At 34.5% G+C, this 18,178-nt stretch overlaps 3 protein-coding genes across 5 annotated transcripts; 1 reads left to right on the top strand and 2 right to left on the bottom strand.

Moving 5' to 3' along the window:
- Window positions 1–4,189: 4,189 nt before the first annotated feature.
- On the bottom strand, window positions 4,190–8,512 carry LOC105955530 (uncharacterized). 2 transcript variants are annotated; one of them, XM_088820128.1, is made up of 3 exons: window positions 8,412–8,512; window positions 5,365–6,828; window positions 4,190–4,895 (listed from the first exon to the last, which is right to left on the bottom strand). In XM_088820128.1, exons 2-3 carry the CDS (start codon window positions 6,788–6,790, stop codon window positions 4,522–4,524), a joined length of 1,800 nt encoding a protein of 599 aa, XP_088676254.1. In that variant the 5' UTR covers window positions 6,791–6,828; window positions 8,412–8,512; the 3' UTR covers window positions 4,190–4,521. The 2 variants fall into 2 exon arrangements, with proteins under 2 accessions (XP_088676254.1, XP_012834725.2); XM_012979271.2 differs by having other exon boundaries at window positions 8,409–8,510.
- A 395-nt stretch (window positions 8,513–8,907) lies between these two features.
- LOC105971637 (uncharacterized) lies at window positions 8,908–12,287 on the bottom strand. 2 transcript variants are annotated; one of them, XM_088820127.1, is made up of 3 exons: window positions 12,042–12,287; window positions 9,540–11,445; window positions 8,908–9,314 (listed from the first exon to the last, which is right to left on the bottom strand). In XM_088820127.1, the coding sequence occupies exons 1-3, from the start codon at window positions 12,057–12,059 to the stop codon at window positions 8,956–8,958; spliced, it is 2,283 nt and encodes a 760-aa protein (XP_088676253.1). In that variant the 5' UTR covers window positions 12,060–12,287; the 3' UTR covers window positions 8,908–8,955. The 2 variants fall into 2 exon arrangements, with proteins under 2 accessions (XP_088676253.1, XP_088676252.1); XM_088820126.1 differs by having other exon boundaries at window positions 8,908–11,445.
- Window positions 12,288–13,415: 1,128 nt separating this feature from the next.
- Window positions 13,416–17,561, top strand: LOC105955316 (protein disulfide isomerase-like 1-3). Its single transcript, XM_088820125.1, has 12 exons — window positions 13,416–14,298; window positions 14,798–14,927; window positions 15,102–15,267; window positions 15,340–15,458; window positions 15,552–15,632; window positions 15,797–15,883; window positions 16,025–16,099; window positions 16,185–16,253; window positions 16,382–16,462; window positions 16,559–16,693; window positions 17,010–17,066; window positions 17,175–17,561. The coding sequence occupies exons 1-12, from the start codon at window positions 13,748–13,750 to the stop codon at window positions 17,340–17,342; spliced, it is 1,719 nt and encodes a 572-aa protein (XP_088676251.1). The 5' UTR covers window positions 13,416–13,747; the 3' UTR covers window positions 17,343–17,561.
- The last annotated feature ends 617 nt before the right edge of the window (window positions 17,562–18,178 follow it).

The raw sequence follows: 18,178 nt of genomic DNA, 5'->3' as shown, positions 1-18,178 counted from the left end.
AAGAAGACACGTCATCATCTCGACCATTTTGGGGCAAACCATACCTAATTTCAACCCATCACGAAATTTTGTAGAAAATTCAAAAATCAAAATTTCAGAAATTGTAATAAAAGAACCTATTTCAAAATCAGAAGTTTTGGGATCATAATTTCAATTTTTTTCTCACCCAATAATAATAACGATTAATCTATGTGGCCAGCTGGCCAGAAATGGCAATAATGTAAATTTACAAAAAATCTAATACGTCCAATTACAAATCCATCCTTGAGTTATAATTTTAATTAATTTGAATTTAAATTTGAGATTATTTTTGTCTCTCTCTTCTCTCTAATATGATTACCATGATCCCAAATTTCAATGTATTAACATTAAATGTCATATTACAACTTTCAATGAAATAGTATTAATTCATTTCATCACCTTCTTTATTTGATTTGATGTCTTCTTCTATTATTTTTTCTTAATTTATATTTGAATATAAATATGGGAAACACCTTACTATTTCATGTAAACACTCATGAGCTTAAGGTCTAATTAATCGAGATACTAATGTAAATGTTAAGCTTAAGGTCTAACATAAATTAGAAATTTCACATAGTTCGTGTATATATATATATATATATATATATATATATATATATATGTATGATTCGTCCCAAAATATGTTGGTAGATCTCTAGACACGGATGGTCTTTACTCTGGATTCTGTAAAGTAGAAAACAAGGAAAAAGAAATCGGGCTGATGCCGGAGTTAGCACTCCGACGACCAAGTTAGTATATTTCTTGTTTAAAGAATATTTGCTATTGAATAATCAGTTATATGTTTATGAAAAAATGATAAATTTTAGCTGGATTAACTTCGTACTATTTATAGGAAGAGAAATTAAGGCCGGACCTGAATTCGGATTCCACTCCTATTTCAGTTGTCACATCAAAATATTCCGGACTTCAAATAACTATTCAATTAAGCTTACCTTGTCCCTTCGATGAACAGTGTTGTGTGCTGCTTAATCCCTAGACTGCACATTCTTTGACATTCTTGACATTTGAGGAGAGGTGCATTAAATGCAAGTCGATTGTGTCGATCTCCCATAGACCATATCTTCTTTCTCTCGCCCTTTCCCTCTCGCTAATTATAGAATGGCCCTCTTCTCGCCCTGCGGTCGACTCTCGAGAGGGCCAAACATAATAACATAATTTACTCTCGAGAGGGCCAAATATTATTCTTATCATAATTTACAAATTAATAATAACATAAACAATTTATTACATTGATGTACAAACAAAAAGTAAATAATAATAATAATAATAATAATAATAATAATAATAATAATAATAATAATAATAATAATAATAATAATAATAATAATAATAATAATAATAATAATAATAATAATAATAATAATAATAATAATAATAATAATAATAATAATAATAATAATAATAATAATAATAATAATAATAATAATAATAATAATAATAATAATAATAATAATAATAATAATAATAATAATAATAATAATAATAATAATAATAATAATAATAATAATAATAATAATAATAATAATAATAATAATAATAATAATAATAATAATAATAATAATAATAATAAACATATACTTTCCCCAATCGTAATCCAATATGATATGATTGTACTATATCAGTATATTGTATCTTTGAATTTCCATGAAATATTTTCTATGATTCATCGTGAAATTACATGTATACTATTAAATTTGCAATATAAAATGCTTAGAATTTTAAAAAATATACTTAACCTACACTTCAACTACATTAATAGTTATAAAATCTCAATTGATAAATAATCCATACTAGTAGTAGTGGAGTTGTAAAATATTATACAATTTGTGCATGCATTACAAAAAGTATTCATAAGATTGTAAGATAAGTTTATAGTTTTGAATTGTTGATTGTCCGATGCAATTTTTTATCTTTTAAACTTTTAAAGTCATTTATAAAAAATAATGTTCGATGTAATTTTTCTTTTACATTACTAATAATATTATTATTTTTATTTATTTTTTAATGATTTCATATAAACTCTGTTAAATTTTATATCCAAATTCCTATTTAGAATTTGTGATGATTTTTATTTTGTATTTTTTTTAATTGATTTATTTTATTTCAGATTATTATTTTATTTTCTTGCATGTGAATTGATTAATAATATAGTAAAGGGGCATGCTAAATCCCACACTTAAATTTACTAAATCTCACACATAAATTAAAAAAAAATCTCTTTCTACTTATATTTTCTCTAACTTTTTTCTATGATGATTTTTTCCAAGTCACTCAAAATTCGTTAATCTTTCACGTGAATAATCTTAAAAAGTGAGTTTATGTTTATCTAATATTTTTCAATTTCATTATGCCCTTTTTAATTATTTAAATTCATATCAATTCGATTTTTTTTTCTCAAATTCCAATTTTATTTTAGTTTGAACACGTGAAGATTTTTCTCAAATTCGAACTTAGAATGATATGGACGTTTTAGTTTGTGATTTTGTGAAAAAAAATAGGAAAAAAGAAGAAGAGTGAGGAAGGAGAAGATGGTTTTAGTTTTTATTGTTTATTGTGAGAATATGTACAGTAATTGAGTTTATATTTTAGTCTGAAGGTAACTTTAGGAGGGAAATATTTTGCAGGAAAATTAATAGAGCCAAAGCTAATGGGGGCATAAATGGTATAAACTATAAAAAATAATAATAAAAAATTGATTTCTGGCCGGCCAGAATCTGGCAATTTAGCATTGTCAATAATAATAATAATATTGACATTGAAAGTGCACTTTTTTTAAGGCAAAACTTCTGAAAATGTTTTCGGAAATTCAAATTGAATCGTAATTCGGAGTACAATTAGTATTCTTAGGGGTGGGTTTGGTAGGGGCAACCCTATCTAATCCATTGTACGAAAACCGTTTCTGAAATTTTTGTATTATGAAATTCATTACCGTGGTCTTACTAAAAATTTTGGTACACTAAACTTAGGTATACCAAAAAAGCAGTACAATATAGTAATGATAATTATCAATTTATATTGACTACTAATTGTGTTAAAATTAAAAATCATTTTTTGTAAAGCTTTTCAAGACGCATACATGATTAAAATTAGGACCGGCAATTGAGCCGGGCCTACCCGAAGCCCGATAGCTCGGCTCGATTTTATTTGAGCCGAACCCGATTAATTGTGAGCCGGGCCGAGTTTGAGCCATTTTCTTAAACCCGATTAAACTATGAGCCGAGTTTGAGCTTACCATGGCTCAACCCGAATAAAGCCCGACTATATATATATATATATATATATATATATATATATATATATATATATATATATATATATATATATATATATATATATATATGTATATATATATATATATATATTCTTTTTTCTTTATTTTTTATTTTAGGTCTCGAGATTTTCAAAAAGAGTTAGGACATTTAGAATTGCTTGTAGTTATTTATTTTATGATTTTATTCATTTTGGACTCGGATGCATTTTTTCGTTTAATTAATTAAGGATTAAACATGTGCAATATTAAGCTTCATTTGTTTTAATGAACATACTATGGTGTTTTTGTTTTTTAATCTTATTTTGGTTTTCAATGAATATTCTAGATTTTTCTCTTAGAGTGTGAGGTTTTTTTTTTTTTGTTTTTCTTTAACATGTCCGACCGCAAAGTTGTAAAATATGTAATTTATTTATTGCCCGATATAAGCCCGATATGAATCCGAAGCCCGAAAAAATACGTGAGCCGAGTTTGAGCCTATAGACATGAGGCCCGATGGTATTTGAGCTTGAGCCTATAATAATGAGGCCCGATGGTATATGAGCTTGAGCCGACCCCGGCTCGGCTCACACGGCCCGATTGCCAGCCCTAATTAAAATACACCAAAGTTAAAATAAAATAAGATATGATATATTTATAAATATAAATGAATCATGTGTATCTTTGAAAGTTAAGTTCATGATGTAAATATTTATTAATTTTTAAATTAAATATTCTAAAAATGTCTAGACTAAAATATTCTTTAAAAAAATATAAAATTTAGAAATTCGTAGAGAAAAAAAAATTGTTACAAAGATGTCATTTACAGAAAGCGGAATTACAAAAAAATGGAAGATCGTTCCATTGAGATACGAAATAAAATTTCTCAAAATAAAGATATAAGACAGAAAAAAAAAATTAAAAAAATAAATAAAAATAATTACAAAAATTCCTTTAGGTTGCCCTATAGTTGCACTAGGATTGCTCTATGATTAGTTACTTATACATATATAAACTTCCGGATTTCGGAACGAAAAATCTTTGTTCCAAAATCGGAAATATCGAAATCGACATGTTCGGTTTCCAATTTCCCTCCCTAAATAACAATCCACTCAAATTGCATTATCCACCATTTGTATAGTATCTAATATATCCCGAAGAACTTAATCAAAATCGATGTCCAAGAAACAGGTTTAAAATTCTATAAAAAATTACAAAATCATGATATAAGCTTACGCAGGCTCCACTTTCGGATGAAAATCCGACTGTCCTCCGGAGTTTAGGGCACCTTGATCGGTAGTATTCGATGCCGCCCCGTCGTTTCGTCCTTGATCAGCTATCCAATCGTCCAACGGTTCGATTTCGTCGGATCCCATGCACCCTACCTTACCAGATCCGAAATTCTGCAGCTGCATATTGTATTCGACAAAAACAGCATCAGCTAGCCTGTTCTTTTCCCTTCGGCTTATTCTCGTGTCGAGAAGCTTCTCCATCGAACTTCTCCTCAGCTGAAATCTCGATGCGCCCTCACACGTTTGGCTCAATATTCGAGTTGCCAGCTTTTGTAGATCCGGACATTCGACCCCGTATTTCGACCACCATTTTGCTGCATTTTTTAAAATTTAACAATTAATAAATAAATAAAATCAAGAATTAATTAATACCGTGCTAAATGTCGTTTAAATTTTATGATACTGTTTTCGACTTCCAATGTGATTTTGAACCCTAATTCAGACCGAATTATGCAAAACTCGAAACACCAAATTTTTAGTTGGCTTTCTACTCCAACTTAAACCAATTATATTGAAATTGCGCGTGTCGGGTGCATATCAAGTGCATGTTAAGTTGCATATCGAGTGCATGTTAAGTGAATGTCGGGTGCATATCGAGTGAATATCGGGTGTTTATCGAGTCGGGTGTATATCGAGTGAATGTCGGGTGTATACCGAGTGAATGTCGAGTGCATATCGAGTGAATATCGAGTGAATGTCGGGTGAAAGAGATATGCATGAATGAATGAACATTAAAAAATTCGAACATATATTTAAAAAAAAAAAAATGAAAATTAATCGAACCCGGAGAAATATTCGATCTGTGCTCCTCCGCCCACCCCAAGCCAAACGCGCCCTTGGCATTCTGGTACATCTCGATCTGGACAGTGACCCGATCCTGAACCCTCGGATCCCGGGTCGTGCGCACAACACAGCAGAGCAAACCCGTCGCGACTTCCGGGTCGATAAACATATCGCTCGAGTAGAAAAGCTTCGGGTTCAAATAGTAACCCGCTGCATGAATCGGGCTGTACAGTACACCTGTCCAAACCTCATCTATCTCTTTCCAAAACCTCGTGTACTGCGCTTTGTTCCTCTTGAACCCTTCTTTTATAGCCTCCTTCGCTTGATCCATCGTCTCGTAAATATACCCCATCTGCTCCTTATTATTACACCCCTTCATCCATTCCATTACACGAACGAGAGGAATAGCCGCCTTGAGCACGTTCGACGCCGCCTTCCAGAAAGATTCGTCGCCCACTAAATCAGCCACCTTTTCCCAACCCTCGTTCATCAGAAAAAGAGGAGAGAGAAACATTTTCGTCAGCGTTTTTTTCTCCAAGACGATATTTTCGAGGGTCAAGAAAGGCTGCGTCGACTTGATCTTCGAACTCTGCTGAAACAGATCACGGCCCTCCGTTTTTTCCTTCAGATGCTTCAGCGCATCGGGGTTTCCGTAAATAAACCTCGTGATCGTTTTCGCCTTCTCTAGGGTTTGTTTGATTACGTCCATTTCGATCAGCTTCTCGAGCATGAGCTGCATGCAGCAAGAACCGCTCACCGACCAAAATATCTGTCGGTATTTCTCCGACAACTCCTTCCCCACTTCCTTGGTAAATACCGAACTCGACGACGTGATAACCTGAACCACATTGTCGATCCCGACCTCGTTAAGAACTTTCTCGAAGAATATTTTCATTTCGTCGTTTTTGCCAACGAAGTCGGAAATATCGTACGAGCTGAGATAGACGGTTCCTCTCGGCGAGTCAACTAAAACGTTGACCAAATCCCTCCCCGTTTGACCTTTCCATTCGTCGAGCAAGATAGTGCACCCGGTGTGCGCCCACGAATTTCGAGCCTCGGCGAAATATTCGTTCGCTTCTTTTAATGCATCTTTAAACAGCGGCCCTTTTAGCTCGTCGAGGGTGGGGATTTGGCAGTTTGCGGGACCCATCATGGTATGGAAGCTCGGGGAATTTATTGAATCGAAATCGACCCCATTTTCGAAGAAGAATCTTGCTATGCTCTGTTTGGATGTCTTGATCGATCGATCTTCTTCTGTGGTGGAATTTTGTGGATTGTTATTATTATTGTTATTTGGGTTCGTCGAGGTGGAAGATGACTCGATTCGGCTGCTGTTTTCTGATGAATGTTCGGTTTTGGGACGTTTGTTATTAGAGGATGAAGCGTTTGTCTGAGTGAGCTCTGCGTTTAAACCGGTCCTCTTCATTTTCGAGTATTTTGGAGAGTCGAGTTCGAAATGTATAGCTGACAACATAACATAGAAGAACAATGAGAAACATCGAAATCAAATTTCATCGTACTACACAAATATTGCACAAATTACGAAATACTTTAGCACAAAAACTGCACAAAAGACGAGATTAGCCGAGATAAAACTAAGTAAAATACTGCACAAAGATGAGATTAGCCGAGATAAAACTAAGTAAAAATACTGCACAAAGACACTCGAATCGGTCAACAACAAATGGATCCAACATTGTGTAAAAGTAATACAAAAAAAGGGAAAACGAAAAATGGAAGCTTTTTTTTATTTTTAAATAAAATATTGAAAATAAGATTTTTTTTAAATAAGTTAATACTATTGGAATTTGAATAGAACAAATATATAAAATATTACGTCCTCCGTTTTATTTTTAAGTGTCGTTTAAGGTATATGCTAGAATCCTAATAAATGACGTTCATTCTAATACAAAATCCCGAAACTACCCTTTACGCATATTAAGAGAGCTATTAAATGATCTTTTCTATCGACAAAAATCGTTAATGATTAAGGACAAAATAGGTAAAACGAAATTAACTCGTCTAAGGCGACACGTAATACGGGATAAGGTTTTATGGCTAAAGAGACAATTAAAAAGAAAACCGAGTGAGTATTACAACTCCGAAAATCATACTATAACAATCTTTTAAAACCTCTAAAACGGCAAAAAGGGTCCGAAAATATAAATGTAGGAGCAAAACTACAAAACTTTGAAACATTTCTTTATTTTAAAAAAAAATCGTAAAGTTACGGGGCTAATTTGTAAAATCCGATTTTTTTTTCGAAACCCTTCTAGGTTTTCATTCTCGAAAACTCGCCGCTTCGAAACCTAGAAAAATCCGCCGCAACAACAATTTGCCATTTTCCGCCGCTTCGAAACCTAGAAAAATCCGCCGCAACAATTTGCCATTTTCCGCTGCTTCCACACACACACACACACACACACACACACACACACACATTCCGATCTAAAACGTTTTAGATCGGAAATTTTCATTCCGGCAACTATAATGGAATTCCGGCGAACCATGATCACATATAAATAATGCATTCCAAAATTGAATTCCCCTAGATTGTAAAAGTAAAAAAACATAATGAAAAGAAATCTAGTTCAATGCTTCAAATCGAAAATTTATCATCCCGAAAATCCTATACCGCTACGGCGATACCCTGTCGGCCGTTTCGGACCTCAATTAAACACTCTGTTCATCTGATACAACATAACATTTAACCAATGCTGTCAAGGAAACATCAAATTTACCTTAAACTCTCATGAATAACACCCCCAATTTTTTTTTTAAACAATTTCTTGAAAAATAAAAAAATTACTACAGAACCCATAAAATGGAAAAAAATCAAACAACAACATAAAAACCCCTTGAAAAAAAAGGAGAAAAAACTTAAGTTCATCTTTCTTACAAAAACCCCATGAAAGATGGAAGCTTTTGGGAATGGTACAACACAGACAAGCAAACAAAAAAATCAAATGTACAACTGCAGAAGCACATGAAAAAACCCACAACAAAATCAAATAAATAAAGAAAAAGATTTGAAGAAAGCTTACCACCTAGTTTATCCTTATAGCATGCAAACCCCTCTATTTCTTTGGCTTTTGAAATGTAATGAGAGAGAGAAATTTATTTTTTAGTGAAATAAATAATATAATGTATTATGTATGAATTCAAAGGATCAGGCATTTATGAGCTACTGTCCACGCTGGCAAAACCCATCTGACGCGTGTGTTCAGGTGTTCCTTTTTCGTGTAAGAATTTACCGGGTCGGGTTATGAACCACCCGGTTTGCCGGTCTGAATTAGCCGGTTATACTTCCATATTTAATTGACAATTTGGATTTTATTTTTTTTAATAATAAAATGGCCCATTTCGTTTGTCCGGGCTCCCAAATTGGATTTTAATTGGGTCAGAACCTAGGCTACAGTCCAGATACGGATTATTTTTAGGGTATATTAAAAACCAACCCTGAGGTCAGTGGCGGATCCAGGTTTTACGTCAAGGGTGTGCGAAATTTAATAAAAAAAAACATAAACATGCAAAAAAAAAATGTACAAGACATTAAAAATGTACATTCTCTTACATACAAATATAAAGTTTTTAGAATATCTTTCGGCGTGGTCCCATTTCTTGAAAAAAATTCATCACCTCATCAATACTAACGCCGTTCAATATATCTTTTTCAATAAACGACACCAAAACATCATTCAACATTTGATCCCCCATTCGATTGCGTAGCTCCAACTTAACAATCTTCATTGCAGAGAATATTCTTTCAACTGATGCGGTTGCAACCGGCAAAATTAATGACAACTTCAATAATAAGTACACCAATGGATAAGTCACATTTTTTCTCTTGGCAACCAACTTCTCAGCAAGCCTGCTAGCTCCACTCATATTTGAAAATTCTTGATCACTTTTAACATCCCTGATATAATTCTCAAGCTGGTTTTCAAGGGCTACAAGATCATTATCATCAAACTCTTCAGGATAAAATTCATCTAATTTCACCAAAGCCTTTCTATCAAATGCAGAGAACGAATTACTTGGATCAAAACATGATATCATACTAAGTAACTCCGTATTAGTATTGTCAAAACGATCATTCAATTCTGAAAGTTGAAGATCGATCACTGTATAAAGCACATCAACCTTATAATGATTCAAGTTTGTAATTTGCGTACCTTTTCGCGATACTCTGCCATCTCTCGAGTAAAGTACAAAATCATCATTCATATTTGGAATGAGAATGTTATTTTGAACACAAAAGGATGAAGTTTCTCGCAACAAATCGTCCCACCCACCTTCTCTCAACTCTTGCAGTCGATCTTTAGCAAAAATAACAAGTTTCATGGCATTTGCAAGGTCCTGATCCTTCCTTTGAAGTGCTTGTGACAAATCATTTGTGATCCCTAAGATCGATCTCATTAAGTGCAAGACAAAAGCAAACTCGAAACACACAATATTCCTTAAAAGCATTGAGGCTTGTCCACAATGAGAAACATCATCACTATTATTTTCTAAGTACTCTAGTACACCAACCACCGAAGGAAACAATTTAATCATACTCGTGATTGTGAAATAATACGAATTCCAACGTGTATCTCCGGGCCTTTTTAAAGTGGACTCTTGATTCAAACCACTACCACTTACAAAATTATCAAAAGAAACTCGTTCCATTAACTTCTCAAATTGTTTCTCCCGAAGCAACTCTTGACGTTTACAAGAACCTCCAATAACGTTAGCCAACAATGCAAGAGAACCAAAAAATTCTGAAAGTTGCTTATTTTTCTTAGTAATTTGCACAAGAGCTAACTGAAGCTGATGAGCAAAACAATGAACATAAAAAGCAGACTTGTTTTCTTTCAATATTAAACTCTTCAAACCATTAAACTCTCCTTGCATATTACTAGCTCCATCATAACCTTGGCCACGCACTCGCGACAAACTCAAGCCAAATGTTGTAAGAAGAGACTCAAGAGAAGCTTTCAGACATCGTGAAGTCGTATTTGGAACATGAACAATGCCAAGAAAGCGTTCAATAATTTTCCCTCCCTTGTTTACATAACGTAAAGCAACCGCCATTTGTTCTTTAATGGAGACATCACGTGCCTCGTCAACTAATAAAGCAAAGAAATCATCTCCAATATCAGAAATAATAGTCTTCGAGACTAAATGAGCAAACGCACCAATGATTTGTTTTTGAATTTCTGGTGCTGTCATAATACAATTTCCTTGGGAGTTATCCAAAACAACTTTGTTAATTTCATCATTATCTTCCGCCATAACCTTTATAAGTTCCACAAAGTTACCTTTATTTAGCGAACTCTTTGACTCGTCATGCCCCCGAAATGCAAGTCCTTGCCTCAATAGATATCTAATGGCCTTCGTTGTTGTACGCAACCGAATGTAGTAGTCGCGTTTAGATTCCTTAGTTTTTCTCTCAAGAGGAACATCTATGTGACATTTATTATTCATCAAATCTTGACAAGCCATATAGCAATGATGATGAACACTGTCATGATTTCCCTCGTGTTTTCTCAAATTTTCCTTCTTGTACCAGTTTCTATAACCTTCACTGACGAATTTACCACCGCCCCCTTTGGCACTTTCTCCAACCTTAAATAGATAGCAGCATAAACAATATACCGCGTCTTTACTTTCACTATATTCCAACCAACTACCAAACTCATTGTACCAATCTACAATAAATTTGCGTTGTTGTCCATAGGAAGTAGTTTGAGGAAATTTACAGAGTCGAGGTTGACAAGGACCTTTTTGTAAGTAAGCTCTTCGAACAATTTCAAGCTCTTTAGAAGTTTTGGCAAGATCACTAATAGGCAATCTCAATCCCGGGTCAGCTTCAATAGCACTCAAATTAACCTCTACTTGCGATTGATTGTGAATACCTTGAGCATGTTCTTCAGGAACGCTATCATTAATTGGCGTTTCTTCTTGGATTCTAACATTAGTCTGCGTTTCTTCTTGGACGTTATCATTAGTCGACGTTCCATTTGTGATATTATCATTTGAAGTAGATGATTCTCCTAGCCGATGACGTTTAGTTTTTATCACAAATCGATCCATATTCTACAAATAAATAGAATGGGCAAGAGTTAAAGATAAATTCGCATCAATCGATATAAGTCTCATATAACAAAATAAATCAAGAATTTTTAGCAGTATTAACTTGTTAATCCCCAAATATTATTAATTGATAATTGTTACTCTGACTCACATATAATAAAATACTTGATTTAATTGAATCTAATTACTCACTTAGAATATGTATTACAACAAAAACCAAATATAATAAGACACTAACAGAGAAACAGTCACAAACATGGCCCACGTTTGTGGCAACCATATATTTCAACTCTCAATTGAATTTAAAGAAAATGTATTTCACAAAATTCATTAAAAATTGATTGTTGTTCTGATCGAAATAATGTTGTCTTTTTCTTCACAATCTCTCTCTCATTATGTACACACTAACAAAATATTTATATAAACGCACGTGCAGTGCAGTGCAGCCCCACAAAACATTCTATGCCTTTTTCTCGACTTCCCACTTAGATATTTGAGTTCTGCTATTTAAAAAAACCAAATATCTACAAAACTCCAATTAATCAAAACCCCTTTTTCCAATCCTTAAATCATAAATTCTTGAACCCATTGTTGCTAACCTGTTGTCGTTTAGCCATTGATTTGAGTGGATTAGATGCGCCTCGGTGAGCTGGCGAGTGGCGGCGATGGCTAATTTTTTTCCAGTGTTGGCGGCCGGTACAATGGGGAGGGATTTTTGTGGGTAAAGAAAAAAAAAAGTTTTTTTTGTTTCTGTTGCTTCTGCTACCGTGACTTCTGCTGCCGTGAGAAATTGGGAAAATAAAGTGAAAAGCATTGTGTTGACTTTTAAGTAAATGTGTTATATTTTACTTATTTTCACATTAGTCCCCTTTTAGCTTAATATATTAAAAGTTGCCTTAGTTATTTTATATATATATATAATTTTTTTTTTTTTTTTTTTAAATTCCAAGGGTGTGCAAGTGCACACCCTAGACCTATTATACATCCGCCACTGCCTGAGGTATGGTCAAATTATGAAAACTCCCTCTTATATTTAGATATTTAACTCTACCTACCTCAACTATGAATCTTCTTACACGTCCACCCTTATGGTGTCAAATTTAACATAATCATCTAGATTCCGTGGAATGTTCTCTAGTTTGTACTCGTTTTGTGCAAAAATACAGTTTTTGATTTACCAAAATATGATATATACAAGCCAAAAATATACATTTTATGTTCATCCTACTTCAAAATGTGGTGCTCGAATGGAATAAAGCGGGGTACGAAATTGAGAATATTTCATATAATCTAAAACATTCCACTAAATTTGACACCGCAAGAGTGTACATGTAAGAAGATTTATAGTTGAGAGGTGGTTGTAATTTACCCTTATTATTATTATTATATATAATTTTTATTAAATAAAGTCTATATTGGTATATACTATTTATCTATCCGGTACCAAGGTCTTCTAAATGATGCAAACTATTTATATACGAATTACAAAATAATCTCGATAAATTAATAACCTCGCTTAAATAATATTTTTTTCCGATCACCGTGAAAACGTGTTAAATTATTAATTCGATAATTTATTTTTTCACTAAATTAATAGAATTTTGTTCGCTCAACTGTATTAATTTATAAATGTTTAACTGTAGTCTTCTAAAATGGATTAAATATGCACCAAGTTTTCACATTTAATTTACACACAACTATGCATATATTGAGTAATCTATGCATTCATTTGTACATACAGTTGAACCTGTATAAATTAATATAGTCGGGACTGGAGAATATCTATTAATTTAGTAAATTATTAAATTATCGAGTTAATAATTTAACATATTTTCACCGAATCGGGACCGAGAGAAACTATCATTTAAGCGAGATTATTAATTTATCGAGGTTCTACTGTATTTAATTCTCTGGATGTAGCATTGAACAAATCCTAGTTCAAAGAATTTGTCAAGTCTCTAAAATGGAGAAATAACAACTAAAAGTAGACTAAGTCGCATTTCACTTGAATAGCGACTCTGTGCACACTCGCTAAGCGAGAAGTCAACCATAGTAGAACCTCTAAACTCACTCTTTCCACGTGGAGTCACGTGATTCGTTCTGACTCGTCATCCAGCAACTTGTATTCGTCCACGTGTCACATCTTCCACAGCGTGCTTTTCCTTTTCGTGCACCCGCAGTTACCGGTACCGCCATTTTCACCATCTTCACACTCTCGTTTCACTTTCCCGATCACACTTTTCCCTCAGACGGATAATTTATGTGAAATTAACTCGCGGAGAAATTCTCAGCTGATTTCTTTTCAATGGCGACGAAGTCTCTGGTTATTCTCTCGGTTTTTCTCTGCTTGATCTGCTTGAATATTTCACCATGTTCGTCGAAATCGGAAGAAGACGAAGATCTCAGTTTCCTGGTGCAGCAGGAGCAAAACGACGCCGGTAAAATTGATGACGGTGCTCACCCGTACGGCCACCCGCGCGACTACGAGAACTACGACGATCTGGTGGAGGACGATGAGTCGGCGGCGGCGTACGCCGACGAGGACGGTGGATACAGTTCGGCGGTGGTGGACGAGACTCACGTGGTGGTTCTCAAGGAATCGAACTTCACCGAGTTCGTGCAGAGGAACAGGTTCGTGATGGTGGAGTTCTACGCGACTTGGTGCGGCCATTGCCAGGCTTTGGCGCCGGAGTACGCGGCGGCGGCGGAGGAATTGAAGGATGAGGCGGTGGTGCTTGCGAAGGTCGACGCCACGGAGGAGGCGGACCTGAGCCAGAAGTTCGACGTTCAGGGGTTTCCTACCATTTACTTCTTCGTGGATGGGGTTCATAAACCCTACCCTGGTCAACGAACTAAGTAAGCTGTCTGTCTAATTTATATGCATTTGAATTTGGATTTGAATTCGGATTCGCTTAATACTTATGGATTATGTAAATTTGATTAGAAATTCAGTTAATCAAAACTTTCCATTTAATTTTATGAATCATATAATCATCTACTCGTACAATGCTGGATTATCTCTTGTGTAATATAACTGTAATCTTTGAATTTGAATTGTTGTTGAAACTTTTATTTTAGTTTCTTCATTTTGTGATCTGAGTATTTGTGCCCACAAAGTGTTTGTTAAAATGTTTCTGAAGTGGTTGGCTAGAGTAATAGTAGCCTACATACCCGGTGGAAAGATAATTCCAAAGAACTTTTCGGGATGTGGAAAATAATATAGATGATGGAGACTTTTTTGCGTTAGAGCTCAAAAGATGTTCATACTTTTTATGTGTAATGGAAATATCTGAATTATATTTTATTTACCAATTGATGCGACTGTGGTGATTTTAACGAGATGTTTATATTTCAGAGATGCTATAGTTACTTGGTTGAGGAAAAAGACAGGTCCTGGTTTACACAACATAACAACAATTGAGGAGGCAGAACATATCCTGGCGAACGAGGACAAAATAGTTTTGGCCTATCTCGAGAGTTTGGTGGTATGATTGAGCTCGAGTTTCATTTTTGAATTTTAGGGATTGTTATTAATTCCTTTTATTACTGCATATTATCACCTCGTTTTTTAAGTTTAAACTCTTGTTGAGGTGGCTCATGAGCTCGACTCATTTACACTTGCATTGTGTCTAACCGATTTATGTAAAACCAAAATATAGGGTCAAGAGAGTGAGGAACTTTCTGCTGCTTCAACTCTTGAAGATGAAGTTAGCTTTTACCAGACAACAATTCCAGATGTGGCAAAGCTCTTCCACATTGACCCACTTGTCAAACGCCCATCATTGGTCATTCTTAAAAAAGAAGCTGAAAAACTTACTCGATTTGGTGAGTTCACTAAATCTGTGATAGCTGAATTTGTAATCACCCATATTTCTTAATTATTCCTTATCTGTTCAGGTGGTCAGTTCACTAAATCTTTAATAGCTGAATTTGTGTACGAGAACAAGTTTCCTCTTCTCACAAATTTGACTCGGGAAAGTGCTCCCGTGGTGTTTGAGAATCCAATAAAGAAACAGGTATTGTGTGATGTTTGCTTACTTCTTTAATATACAGGAGCTAATATATTTTTATATCCCCTGTTATAATTTTGTCCTTTTCAATTTTCGTAGTTGATTCTTTTTACAACGTCCAATGATTCGGAGAAATTTTATCCCATATTCCAAGAAGCAGCGAAATCTTTCAAGGGAAAGGTGAGTGATTATTCGTAGCTTTGCATTACATGATCATAACAGCTTGACCTTTTCTCATGAACAATGTAATCTCCTAAAATACGAAAATATATTGTCATTTGTTGAATCACAGTTTGTGATAAGCTTTCTCTCTAATAATCATCTGAGAAATATTTTGATTGCAGCTTGTATGTGTTTATGTGGATTTGGACTACGAAGATGTCGGAAAACAAGTTTCAGAATACTTTGGCGTGACCGGTGACGCTCCAACTGTAAGCACAAAACTTAAGCCCTTGCTAAATTTTGTTGTTGACTCAGATTTTCCATTGAAGAATTGAATAAAGTGTGAAGATGAGAATGTTGGTTACATTTAAAGATCGAGTTATTGGTTATAACGAGAATGTGGAATGCAGGTTATTGGATATACCGGAAATGATGATGCCAGCAAGTTTCTATTGGATGATGAATTAACCATCGACAGCATTAAGGTTATTCCTCTTACTTCCTTAAAAAATATGTACTGGTTAAAAACAATGTGAGATGTGGTCTAAAAGATTCTATTTTGATGTGTAGACTTTCGGACAGAAGTTCTTAGACGACAATCTTAAACCTTTCTACAAGTCCGACCCTATTCCAGAAGACGTGAGTTTTCTTATCCATTATATATATACATGTGTGTGTGTGTGTGTGTGTGTGTGTGTGTGTGTGTGTGTGTGTGTGTGTGTGTGTGTAAGCTTTCTTCCAATTCTTTTTGTTATTTTGTAATCCAGAATGATGGAGATGTGAAGATAGTGGTTGGCAACAACTTTGATGAAATTGTGTTGGATGAGTCTAAAGATGTTCTTCTCGAGGTATTCATTTGTTGTCACCGATGGTATCAAAGTATCGTTTATTAATATTCAATTTCTTATTGAGATTTACAAATTATCGTATACGATATAATATAGCTATATGCTCCATGGTGTGGCCATTGCCAAGCTTTGGAACCTATATACGAAAAGCTCGGAAAACATTTGAGAGGTATCGATTCTCTCGTCATAGCCAAAATGGATGGGACTACAAACGAGCACCCGCGAGCTAAGGTCTCTCTCTCTCTCTCTCTCTCTCTCTCTCTCTCTCTCTCTCTCTCTCTCTCTCTCTCTCTCTCTCTCTCTCTCTCTCTCTCTCTCTCTCTCTCTCTCTCTCTCTCTCTCTCTCTCTCTCTCTCTCTCTCTCTCTCTCTCTCTCTCTCTCTCTCTCTCTCTCTCTCTCTCTCTCTCTCTCTCTCTCTCACACACACACACACACACACACAATTATTCATATTTCAGAAAAGAACATTTTTGTTAATTTTTTTAGCACCCTTTACCCCAGGAGATACTCTCTCACACAAACACACACATTTAATTTTTTTTTCAGCCCGATGGTTTCCCTACGATTCTTTTCTTTCCGGCTGGCAACAAGAGCTTCGATCCGGTTAGATATTACTTTACTTCCTTATCCGATTCTTTTAATTTTTCTGAATGCTCCTTAAAGAACGGATGTTATGAAATTAATCGGAATGTGAATTTTTTTTTATTACAGATTACTTTTGACAACGACCGAACTGCAGTAGAATTCTACAAGTTTCTTAAAAAACATGCATCAATACCATTCAAGCTTCAAAAGCCAGCACAGAAGAAGCACACTACTGTTTCTGATACTACTGAGGAAAGCAGCAGCAGCAGTAGTTCTGTGAAGGATGAACTGTGATTGCATTTAAGGTCGTGTTTGGCTTGAGAAGCTCGATTGTTGTAAACGAGATTCATACACTTAGAAAGCGGATCCGCGAATATGGGAAACAACCAAACAGCTTCGATCAGGTACTAGAAAATTTTGTGATACTCAGTTTTACATACAGTAGAAAAGACAATGATGAAAGACCGTTTTCAATTAAATTTTTAATATTAATTTTTAAGATCAATTATGTCACATGGAAATTTGCATGATTAGTCACTTTATCGACGCAAAAGGATAATTTAGAATAACTTGAATCAAATTTATTACTGATTAATACAGAAATAGCTAGGGGCAATCACGTATATTTGTAATTGCACGATACATATAAACCAAGGGCAACATCACTCGATGTATGAATAGATCTATTTTTTTTTCTCCCTCAATTTATTCACCGATGTCTCTGCAATAACAAACGGGGCCATCTTTAAATCTTGGATCTTGTATACACTTGCCTCCTATACAATAGTGACCCCCACAACCTTCTTTCTTGCATAAATAGTCGCACAATTCATCACCGCATGGAGTCGGAGTAGTTATAATAATGAACCCCTTCCCCTCCACACGAACATAACCGCAAAATGTTGCAATAACTAGAAAACAAACCAAAATATTCAACCGAATAATTTTCTTGCTCTCCATTTTGTTCTTAACTTTTTTTTGGAGAAAGAATATATGTGAATATTTGTTGGGAAATGTGATTATTGTATGCATTAGTACTCACTAGGTATAGCTATTATATAGTATGTGGGAGATGGATTATATGGAAAGTGAGTTTTGGTAATCATATGTATTATGTGAATTAGGAGAGT

Source organism: Erythranthe guttata, chromosome 6, assembly GCF_056151865.1.
Source record: "Erythranthe guttata isolate IM_541 chromosome 6, IM_541, whole genome shotgun sequence".
In the NCBI taxonomy this organism is placed as follows: Eukaryota; Viridiplantae; Streptophyta; class Magnoliopsida; order Lamiales; family Phrymaceae; genus Erythranthe; species Erythranthe guttata.
This window is presented reverse-complemented; position numbering and strand designations above follow the sequence as displayed.

Bases quoted from the DNA above. Each gene is read 5' to 3' on its own strand.
- LOC105955530 (XM_088820128.1), bottom strand. From the start codon at position 6,790: ATGAAGAGGACCGGTTTAAACGCAGAGCTCACTCAGACAAACGCTTCA. The intron at 4,896-5,364 runs GTTCGATTAATT...TAAAAAATGCAG, and splicing joins CAGATCGAATATTTCTCCGG to CAAAATGGTGGTCGAAATAC.
- LOC105955316 (XM_088820125.1), top strand. From the start codon at position 13,748: ATGGCGACGAAGTCTCTGGTTATTCTCTCGGTTTTTCTCTGCTTGATC. The intron at 14,928-15,101 runs GTATGATTGAGC...ACCAAAATATAG, and splicing joins CCTATCTCGAGAGTTTGGTG to GGTCAAGAGAGTGAGGAACT. The intron at 16,694-17,009 runs GTCTCTCTCTCT...TTTTTTTTTCAG, and splicing joins ACGAGCACCCGCGAGCTAAG to CCCGATGGTTTCCCTACGAT.